Source organism: Canis lupus, chromosome 9, assembly GCF_048164855.1.
Source record: "Canis lupus baileyi chromosome 9, mCanLup2.hap1, whole genome shotgun sequence".
Taxonomy (NCBI): Eukaryota; Metazoa; Chordata; class Mammalia; order Carnivora; family Canidae; genus Canis; species Canis lupus.
The window spans coordinates 16,768,231-16,780,253 of record NC_132846.1 but is presented as its reverse complement, the minus strand read 5'-3'; the positions used below and the strand labels follow the sequence as shown (position 1 = coordinate 16,780,253).

Here is a 12,023-nt window from a genome sequence, read left to right as displayed (position 1 = left end):
AAACGGGGGTGGGGGGAAATGAGGGGTAAAATTTTTTTGTGGGGTTTGGCACGAATCTGTGTTTAAAATAAGCTACGTATGAGCTGTGTCTTTGAGAAAAGAACACGTGCGATGCAGTTTTGATCTTCATTTTATAGATGTACATAAGTAATACAAGGCCTGTTTTGATTATACAATGAAAAACAAATGTGATCCAATATTGTAGTACTCTGTATCTACTTATGTTTCTGAACAACAACTCTCATTAGTATATGAACCACCATTAATGGCTTTGGCGACCTGGAATCCCATCTTGATATTTGCTTATGAGCTATTCCATGTGTGGTATGGGTTCTCTCATAGGTAATCGTCCTAATAGGATAGGGTTTTAATGTGTGATGGGCTTCTGAAAGAAATAATCTAAAATCATTTCTCAAAATGGTTCTCACAGACTCCTAAATGCTTTGCCTAACATTCAACAACTACCTTTACTATAATTACGATTTAAGAATTCTAATTTAAGGCTTTTTCAGAAATGGAGGTGTTAAAGGCTATTTGCCAGTGAAGATCCAAACTACATTGTACATGTTCTTCTCAAATTCTTTTGGCCATAGATTAACAGAAGATGTATCAGATAGTAAAGACGTATTTTTAATTTCACCTAACCAGAGATCTGGAGATAGATTTCTAGGGTTGATTAATTCAACAGCCCAATTTTGTCATTGAGATCCAGGTCCTTTCCATCTGTGTACTGGTCTTCTTGGGTTTGTGGGCAATGATGTCTCATTTGACCGCAGTACACAGGCACTTCGTGCAGATAGCACAACTAGCAAAGAAGAAGGACTTTTCTTTCCATGTGCCTCTTTCCTTTAGGCTAGAAATCCAGAACTTCTAACATACATTCCCCCTCTTCCACCACTGGCCTAATGGGCTAGGTTTGGATCATATGTCCATGCATGTGACAGGATTCACTAGCAAGGGAATGGGACCACCATGATTGGCTCGAAGAATTCTGCTCCACCTCTGAACTAGAGAAGGGGTTTCTTCTCTGAGCACAAGGGATTGTGAACACCTGCACTCCAAAAAGCAAAGAGAAATATCTGCTGGGTGAACAACAAGCAGTACACTCCACTGACCTTTTGGATAATAACAGTTTTCACCTTAATATATAGTATTAATATTTCAGTGTTTTATTATATTACTGAAGTACTGTCTTTCTCCTACAGACAGAATTATCCTGGTATTCCTCCTAAGTACAAAAGTTATCCTGGGAGGAGAAACATTTATCCTTAGGCCTGCTTTTACTTTTCTCGTTCTAATCCAACTAGAAAATACTTAATCAACAACCCAAAGCTTTCACCAAAAAATGATCTTGTTCATCTCAGCCCCAATCAGTCGGTTACGCAGGTAATTTTTCACGTTACTTGAAAACAGAACTGAATGGAAATGGGACTAGAAAACTGATTTTTGATCCCCATTTCTGACTTTTCCGAAAGTAAGAAATGATAAGACATATTTGCAACATAAAATAACTTTTCAAAAGTCTTTATAGAAATAAGTTTATTTCAAGAATAATTGCAATAGAGTGTAGCCCAGTGGTCGAGGACATGGACTGGGAGGACAATGGAACTTGATTACAGTCCCTGTCCCCTATTTAGCAGGCATGTGGCAGTAGACCTCACCTGCACACACAATAATGTGTGTCTGTGTGAGGGCTACCATTTAGTTCAAATTACCTCGTTATGGGAGGTCTTGCATTGGTTCTTGTGCCTCTTCCAAAGAGTTCTCCAGTTGGCTTGATATTGGTCAGAACTTAAAGCCAGAATGGTGGCATTACTGTCTTTTCAGGGAAAAGAACTGCTATTAATGCTACATACACATTAGAATTAGTTTCCATTCATCTACAGTGTAGACTGGATGTGTCAGTCTGCCCCTTGAGAAGTAAGCAGGATAAAGCATGTTGATAATGGGTGTCACAAATCTCTTAACTTCCCTTGTTGTAGTCCTCATAAGCCACATGCTCCGCATTTCAAACCAAAACTACATGAAGGCAGAAAAATTTGGCAGAGTGAACAGTGCATTTGGGTATAAACATTAGTTCTTTAGCAGGAAAAAAAAAAGGTATCTCCTTCATAGAATGTTACAATTCCCTTTTGCTTTTAAGAATCCGTATATCATACTTTACATTAGGAAAGCTTCCAGTAATTATCTAGTCAAGTCAGAAAAGTAGATCATCAGCTTGGACCCTAGCCCACTACATTCTCTTTCATCAATTTTGGGTGTGACTCTTCTGATTGGCCCAAGTGCCAATCTTCACTGGCAATAAGGCTCTTCATGGGAGACAGCATGACATGGAGGTACTGTGGCAGCCACTTTGGCTATAGAGGCCATGAGGCTTACTTTCTGGATCCAGGATTTTGGGTTGTTAAGTAATAAACCCAATTCAAAATTATTTAGGTTAAAAAAAAGGGGGGATATTTATTCTAAATGATACTCGGTATCTCAAAGAATGAAAAGCAAAGGGAAATGCCAATATTCAAGAAGGGTTAAGATGTAACTAAGAGTAAAAAATTGTTGGCAGCAGGGTCATACTCACAGCACCAGAACTTCTCCATCTTGCTTCTATGTTTCCCTGAATGGTAACTTCCTTCTTTTTTAATCACTGCAGATTGACTTTCTCTAAATGACAGAAAACATGACTGCCATTGATATGCTAGCTTTTATCTTAGAGCTTCAACCACACAGAGGGAGACTTGACCTTTACAGTTCTAATTCCCAAGTCCTGAAGAAAAACTCTGCTAGATCTAGCTTCAATCAGATTAACTGGGGCAAAGAGACAGAATACCATTTGGATCCATTTGGTAAGGTGCCCAATCAACCAACTGCCTTCAAGCAGTATCGTATTGTACTAATGTGTTGGTTCCAGTGTTTTAAAAAATTGGGTGGGGCAGTTCCCAAAAGAAGAGGTGCTAGCCTGATTATTCTGTAGATGTCCACTGTTGCAAGGATATACCGTGAAAACAATGCAAGGGAGTAGATCTAGCTTTCCATTTTCCAGCTAAAGCTGCCTACGTCCCCGAGAATTTCCCATTAAAGCTATTCATTCACTGTTAGAAAGTTCAGGATGGTGGGATGGCTGGAGGCAGTGGCAGGGAGTTGGGGGAGGGTGGGAGATGATTACACATGAAAGGAACCAAGCAGAGAGAAGGGAAGGAGGGCGCATCAAGGAAGCATCGCCAACTTGAAGCAGAGGGCTCAGGACCTCCCAGCTCTTTTCAGATTAAATCCTTATGGTTCTCCCAGCTGCCTCCCTTCCCTCCTGCCTTACACCTCTTTCTAATATTTTCTCCCATCATTTTTAAAATGAAGACCTTCTGTGTTACTTAGAAGATTTCTGTCCTCCCCCAGAGAAGCAGTGCTCTACTTCAGGCAAAAGTTTGAAGTAAGGCAGATTTTTGTCTCTTCAGGAAAGCACTTCCCCATATCTTCCTGTTATTTTTCTTAGAACAACAAAATCCGAGGATTGGTGTAGAACGATTTTGAGAACGAATAAGTTCATCCATTGCTATACATATCCCATCTCTGGCATCCATGTCAAGTGGCCACCCACACTGCTTGACCACATACCATGAAGGAGAATTCATCACTTTTTGGGAGAGCCCATTCTATCTGTAGACAGTTCTGACCATTAGGAGTACTTCCCTGTATTAAGCTATTACTGGGCCAATAATGTGTCTTTTCTTGTTGCTTCACTTGTTGGTCTTAGTTCTACCACCTGGTAACAAACAGAAAAATCAAATCTCTTTCCTACATGCTCGCCTTTCAAGAGATCCGTCATGTTCATCATGTTTCCCCCTGTGATTATTCTTCTCCAGGTTGAGCAACTTCCTATAACTGTTCTCTGTTTTATTGGATTTTAAGTACATCTATTTTTAGCAGGGACACTCTGTTGTAGAAGCCTTACTTACTTAGATGTTCTTAATTTTTTCCCCCAAAACCAGACATAATCTTCCAGATATGGAAAAATCAGCACAGAAAGAACAGAACTAATAATATCTTTCATTATAGATATAGAACTTCTATTCAGGAAAATCACATTTATCTTCTGGGAAGACCTAACCCTATACTTAGTCCCTCTTATGCTGAAAATTATGTAATGATTAATTTATAATGATATGTAAATGATAAAGAGTAGTGGTATTTTAATTTGTAAGTGAATTTCAAGCATTAGTAGTTGAAATTGGAATGGGAAGGAGGGAGGGAAACATGAAGTCCATAGTTCTTCAAATCATATGTCTTGCTTTACTTTTTATTCACAATGCTAGCAAAAATTAAGTCAAGAATAGTGGATAGAGTAAGCCTAATTCAGGGGATCATTTTTTTTCCAGGGGATCATTTGATTCCTTTCTTCTCCTTCGTGAAATCCATATGCTTAACAAACATTTGTGTCCTAGTTACATAAACATACAGAGAAGACTCTGGGGCAAGCACACTAATGCATACTCAGTTCTCAAGGAGCTAACAATTTAGAAGCTATAAGACAAGTCTTTTGCTTCCCTAAGTGTGCTGTGTAAGCCAGTGAATCAAGGAAGAGCAAGAGATCACCATGTTGGATTGGGTGGCACAGTGGATTAGTACGTATAAACTCTTAACTTTCTTGTTCCAGAAGCACAGCTAGAAGCAGAACCCAATTTAAGGAAGTTGGAGTGAAGCTTAAGAGGTCAATCAGAGAAGCTCCAGCCCCTTGTTAAATGGACATCCTAAAATACAGACACATTGAGCCCTGCCTTTTTCTGTAGTCACATATGGGTTCATCAGGAAAACTGATTATCTCAGAAAATATTCTGAAGAATATTCCATTTATACATTTCAGGTTTAAAATGAGTATATGGCATATATATATATTTGTTCCCAGGGCAAGCAAATTTAAAATTTTGAATCTTAAAATCTAATATGAAGTAAGTGATGACATTTTATGAACCTTATCATATGCATATGGCACTCATTCTCGGTTTTGTTTTTTGTCTTAGTTTTTGTTTCTAAAAACGTTTGAATATGTGACAAGTCCCTCAACATTGGCAACGACAGTCATCCCAGGCTCTGTGAGACTACATATCAGCAAGGAAGTTTTGACATTTCTGTCAGCAACATATGTCCCTGGCTTTCTATCTCCATCAAGGAAGTTAAAAAAAAAATTGTGACTAACTCAGGACAGGGCCAGGAGCCCAGTTTCCGTAGCCATTGGAGCTTGTTAGTTTCTTAGTGTTAGTAAAGCTAAGATTAAAGATTTATGCCCCTTGTTAGCACAGAAAATTCCAGTCTAGTGGGCTCAGGTATAACCCTAACCTCATTTGGTTACAAGGGAGGAAATGCAAAACTGTGGACAGCTTGAAGCTACCTACCATACAACTGAGAAAATAAATTGAAGATCCCTTAGAGTGAGGAAGGTCAAGTTCATCCTTAAGGTACAACTCATTATGGTCGTTAGCAATGGACCTAGGGGATTCCAGTCACAGTGTCATTTATTCTTCAGAATTTCATAGTGCTAATAAGTGTAGAATTCATAATCTCTGCATTTTAGAATTAAGAGAAAAGAAGACTTCATGGTTGGTGTGGTACATGGAATAATTGCGAACACTTTCAGATTAGTTGCTTTAGGGGACGTCTCAATGGCTCCGCGTTAAGTGTTTGCCTTTGGCTCAGAGCGTGATCCTGGGGTCCTGTGATCAAGTCCCACATCGGGCTCCCTGCAGGGAGCCTGCTTCTCCCTCTGCCTGTGTCTCTGCTTCTCATAATAAATAAATAATTTTTTTTAAAGAATAGTTGCTTTTTCCATAAACAAAGGCAGAATTACCTGTTTCCTGATTCATTTACACAAAATCTTTTCTTTCTCCAATAGATTGTTTGGTTTTTACAAGGGGGTTCTGCCGCCAATCTTGGCTGAAACACCAAAGAGAGCAGTGAAGGTAAGCAATTAGATACCTTTCCACCAAGCGAAAATAGACTGCAGTGACAACTTCAGCCCTAACATGCCCCACAACAAACTATGGAACATTAACGTGAATTAAACATAAGACAGTAAAGATTTTAATATGGAAGCTATAGCATAACTTCTATTATAATTAGGCTGGAGTCACTCTCAAATATTGGTTTATGGATTTTTTTTTTTTCAGGTAAAGGCACTCCCTTCTGATGAGGAATTATACAAAAAGTACAGTGGTGAATGAAATTCATGTATTTGAACCACAGCAGCCACAAAACAGCTTGGATATTTTCTAAAAGCAATTCATAAATTTTCCTTGGGAGTAATAATTATTAAAGAGAGAGGGAGAGGAGAGGAGGGAAAAGTGGTAGAAAAACCTTTTTTTCCTAAATTAGTTCCATTTTATGAACAGAGCAAACGAATACACTGTATTTTTTTGTATATGATTCTCGTATAACACATTTATTTGGCATGCTAACTTCATTTCCTACCTCACCCCCCTCCACCCGGTCTCCTCTGTTAAAATTCTCTATTCTGGTTTTTACAAAATTATTACTTCCACCATGCTGATTTCCATTCTTTAACCACATAACTATGAAAGTTTATGTACTACTTGCTGGTTCAGTATCTGGATAGGAAAACGGAGATCTGGCAAGACCTCCGGGGAAGAAAGAATTAAGTCTGATCATTCTTTTCTATGTTCTTCAGACAGAAGTCTTGATCACAGTGACTCTGGCAGGCAGGGCCCCCACTCCCACACCGACTTCACCAAATATGGCTTTGTCTTTCCATAAGAAGGATAACAAACATTTAGACCGAAATCTTCCTTTCCAACTAATGACCATAAAGCTTTTTTTCAGATACATTACCCAATTTGTACTCCCAATATTCCTAAAAGGTAAGATAGGACAATTTCTATACTCTTATTTAGTAAGTTAAGAGGATGTCTAAGTTAAAATTTTTGATAAAATAGCCAACATATATGTACAGACACCGAACTTTTACATTATGTCAAGATAGTAATTTAATAGGATTTAACGCAGGTCTAGAATTCAGAAAACAAAGCTTTAAAACGTACTTTCTTTATAAATTCAGCCCCTCTTTGTTGCCATAGTTTTTGTGATTTTTATATTATTACTTCAATACAAATTTCATTATAAGGATCTGAATTGCAGTAGAGAATCTGGAAAAAGTTCACCAAAGTACACAAAAGGGCTGAATTGAATTATGAAATGGCTTCACTTGATAAAAGATTGCCCAAGTAAACAAACAGAGCAGAGTTCCTTTTCAAAAGGAAAGTCACTTTGTCTCCATGGAATAATATATTCATTTGTTCAGTGTTTTTACATGTATAAATAGAGTAGATTATAACTAAATTTTTTTCCTGGAATATTTTTCCTTAATACTATACATTGGAGATAATTTAATTTAAATTTGAAGAGGATTAAAGTTTATCAGTGTTGAACAGTCTTTTATGTAAGAAAAAAAGTTGAGCTTTACAAAACTGAGTTAGTCTCTACTTAAAAAAAAAAAAAAAAAAGCAATGCTCCCTGCCAGAACAATGGTTAACAGATGAACTTTTGGGCAACTGGATATGGTGTATGTGTCCCAGACATCTTGTTTCAAGTCGATTTTACCTTAAAATTATTGAGACATATGGTAAGTGCATTGGCTTTTTAAGTATAACTTGGAGTTAAGTCTATCTTTGCCAGATGGATAGCACTAGTTTTTCAATACAATATATGAAAACATTCATTTTCTAGATATTTATCTTAGAATTTATGAGGAAAGCAATCATCTGATTGTAACAATTTCATACATTATGAACTGCATCATTGTATGTCATCAAAGTTTACTTCAGAAAAAATATTCAGAGACCATATATGTGTACATATATATAAATATACCCACACTCATATGTATATTCATATATACACATATATATATGTATGTTCTGTGAATATACATATGTGTGTGTATTCCCTGGTACTGACACTTCAATTACAATCAGCATTAGAAACAATGTCAAGTTTTTCTGCGCTTTATTCTTTGAAATGAGATTCATCATTAAAATAAGACTCATCAATGCCAAATAAATGAAACTTCCCCTTTCACAAATTAAGACAGAATGAATATTGCAGTGAGAAAAAGGAAATAAATACCCCAGAAAGAGACCAACTGGTCCTTCAGACATGGGAGGCACCATGTTCCAGGTTCCAAGGTCTGGTCTTGAGGTTCACAGGTCCAGAAATCCCATTTTTCCATGGATGGATTCTCAAGGACTGCCTAATGCTAACCAAACTCATGAGAGAGAATGAATTGTGGAGGCTATTTGTTCACCACTCTCCCTACACCTGTCATGGTGTCTACACATACTAGATGCCCAATCAATGTTAGATGCACAAGTGAAACATACAGAGAGAAACCAAAAGAAAGTGTATTGATTTCTAACAGGAGACATTCCTATCCTATTCCCCCAAAATTCCTGCATCTACTATTCAGTTTCTGGAAGACCAAGGCTTTCATTTCCAGCCAAGACAGAGTAACAGAGACCAGATTTACTCTCCTGCCTGAAACAGCAACAACAAAAATGAACAAAATATATGAAACCACAATTTTCAAGACAGTGGACATCAGACAAGGAAAGACAGAGACGGGAAACAAATGAGATGAGCTCTATGGTTTGCCCCAACTTACTGCCTTGAGAAGTTTTTCCAGACCCAGGGCACATAGGGGAATTTTAAGCAGAGCCCAGTGTACTGCCTGGGTTGACATGAAGCTGACAGGCTGGAGGGGGCAAGGCAGCTAGAGTTCACAGGACAGAGGTACCAGAGAAGAGAAAGCTGCATACACAGTTCCTAAGCTCTTCAGAGGAACCCCTTAAATATTTAGCTGAGAACTGAGGAGTGCATGCACATGAGGAAACCAGCAAGGCCTGGGGAGGAGCCATCCAGAGCAATAGGGAGAACAGTGCTTGGCAAGCACGCAGGGCCAGGAATAGTACCTGTTCCCACTAGCCAAACTGGAGGGCCTTAAAATGCACAAGCTTTAAGAGAAGTACTCAGAAGCAGTTTGCCTTGGTAGTGGGGAATAATTAGCCCTAGTCTGAGCACTGCTTAGGTAGTTAAAAGTAAGATCCAAATGGACCAAATTGTTTCCATGTAATTTAACTGCATCCTGGACCAGAATACCTGGGAGGTAAGGTTAGGCATCAGATTGCTTAGTGAGCATGAATGAAAGGAAAGGGGAAAGTGCTGGAGAGCTGTATTCACCTCCCCCGCCCAACCACAACCTGACACTCTTCTTCAGAGACCACATGGCTGGTCCTTCTGGGGCAGCCCCTCTCCCTAAGTGAGACTACCAATTTCTAGATTATTGTATATAGGCTATGTATGACACAATCCATTTGGATTCCAGATTTTATGTTCAGGACTCCCAAAACCTTGATTGAATATGAATGTTTTCAAAACTCTTTTAGTCACACATCGGTACAACTTTCGGGAGGCAACTTTATTACATGTTGACCCTCCTAATTTCATCCTTAGAGTTTAACCTCATATCTTATGTGATAGGGTACTTCTATCACATCTACGTATTGATCGATGTTGTGGATGAGAAGCTACTGAGAATTATCATGAAAGCCATAAAGGAGTAGTGTTGTATAGAGAGGAATTTAAATAGCAGCTAATCTACTAGTTCTTAAGAATATAGTTTTGGTATGATGTCTTCTAGGCTTTGAACATGGGAGACATTCAGTAAATATCTGTTGAATGAATGAATGAATTTTTTTTAGTAAATATTGGGTTTGAACTCTAATGATGACAGTTATTTTGCTATTACTGAAACTCCATTTTAAAAGATTTTAGCTTTTCCTTCCTTGGGATATTGCCTTATTTATTTGAAGTACTATTTCCTCATTTCAGTGTATAATATATTGTTCATTACTTCTGAATTCAGTACATTAACAATTCATCACTGTGACTTTTGAGGCTTCTTTATTCCCAGGAACCTGAGTCATTTCATCCTAGCCATTCACCAAAAGCTTCCAGCAACACTGCTGATGAGTACCAGTTAGCTAATAGTAGTTTGGTTTTTCTAACAATTTTAGAGGTGGGATAGGAAAAGCCTAGAATTGCCCCAACACATAGACTTGGAATTCCCTGTGAAAATTGCTACAATGACAGGCCAAGTGCCTGTCCCCAGACTTCTCCCTTGAGATCTCAGTTTGGTCCTTAATCCCTTGTGACTACAGAAGGTCAGAAATAAAGAAAAACAAAAATCAAAGCCACATCTTCACACTAGAAAAGAAAAAGGTAGTAAGGCCCTTTGTAAGGTCCATCCAATCCCAGAACTTCCCTGAACCCAGTGTTCAGTGTTTCCAAATATAGGTCATGAGCTATGAGTCATAAAACCAATTTAGTGGGTCACTAGATGTAATGGGTCATGACCAGAATAGAAATATAGTACATTACACATAGTGAGGAGGTAAACATTGCTTTACAGAAATGTTTTGTTTCAGTTATATATACAAGAGTACTCTACATTCATGTATGCATGCATGCGTGCGTGCATGCTGTATGAATACTTTTTACATAGATTGTGCTCAAAAATGTTTGAAATCTTCTGTCTTGAGGGACTCTGGGCTTCCAAGGTCAGGGAAGACAAGAAGACCTCAGCACCAGGAAAATTCTAGGGCAGAGAATCCCAAATTCTTAATAGTCATGGTTCAGCAGTGAGTAAGCATATGTCATGGATAAGAGTATGCACAGGCTTTGCAGTCAGTCTGTCCACTCACAAGCTGCAGGATGGGTATGTACAAAATAAGAATCATGATTGTACAATAAACTGTTGCCTCGCAGTGTTGCATGGATTCAATGCAAAGCACATGCAAAGATCTTAGAGTGTTTTCTGGACCACTATTACGAGCTATTACGAGCAATACAAGTAACTAAGGATCTGTGGTTCCCTTATTAGCCAAAGTGAAGAAAGAATGAAAATTAAGGTTTTCTGAAAGTCCTATCTGTGTCAGCCATGTCAGAAAATCTTACTCAGGGCAGCCTGGGTGGCTCAGTGGTTTAGCGCTGCCTTCAGCCCAGGGCATGATCCTGGAGGCCCTGGATCAAGTCCCACATCAGGCTCCCTGCATGGAGCCTGCTTCTCCCTCTGCCTGTGTCTCTGCCTCTCTCTGTGTGTGTATCTCTCATGAATAAATAAATAAAATATTTTGAAAAAAGAAAGAAAATAAAATCTTACTCAAATTATATTACTTAAGGAGTACCCTGGAAGGTAAGTTTTGTGTTCCTGAGGACTAATAAGATCAGGTAACTTACCTATGCTTTAACAGCTAAGTAGTGTAGCCAGGATTCAGTCCCAGGACTGCTCCCATCAAACCCCCAGGAAAGTAAGCATTTTAAAGCCTAAGTCCTTAAAGCCTAAGACAATAGCACTTTTCCTTCCATGGTTAAGGGTTTCACCAAAACAGTGTGGCCATGGGTGCTATTTAACACCAGGATAGTTTCAGGGTTGTCACCATCCCCTAGAATGTTAGACCAAGGAGTCAGGGGTTTCTCTTTATTTACTGCTACAAGAGGAATCCAATAAATATTTCTTGAATGAGTAAATAAATGAATCCTTGATCTAGAAAAGTCTACATATGTAGTTGAGCTAAAGAAGCATGGCACAAAAGTCATTCCTGGGTTTTTAAAGAATCAAAATCTATCTGGTGACTTTGGAGCTGCCCAAGGACTCATAGAGCCATGTCTACAAGGAACCACCTCTTTCTAACAACAGAGTATTATTTGATCTCCAAATCTGCTTTTATTTCTTCCCCCATCTTACTGGGTTATAAAGTAATAGAGTAGAAGACATTCAAGACCATAAAATACAAAGGCCTTTGCTGGGATCTTAAAAACCAGACCCAAGAAGGACCTAAGATTGTGCCTCATCCGTGATATTGGCAGCTGCTACTAACAGAGCACCCAGAAGCAACACATCATGATCAAGCAGAGTTGTTTCCCAAAAAAAAAAAAAAAATGGAGTACAGAAAGAGTGGAGAAAAATG

General features: G+C 38.5%; 1 protein-coding gene across 10 annotated transcripts in view; it reads left to right on the top strand.

Moving 5' to 3' along the window:
* The window catches only part of SLC25A21 (solute carrier family 25 member 21), a 469,006-nt gene that overhangs the window by 413,711 nt on the left and 43,272 nt on the right, over nt 1-12,023 (top strand). For all 10 annotated transcript variants that reach the window (XM_072838349.1, XM_072838341.1, XM_072838343.1 and 7 more), the window contains one exon: nt 5,879-5,945. In XM_072838349.1, the coding sequence (XP_072694450.1) occupies nt 5,879-5,945 (67 nt within the window). The remainder of the gene's footprint in view (nt 1-5,878; nt 5,946-12,023) is intronic.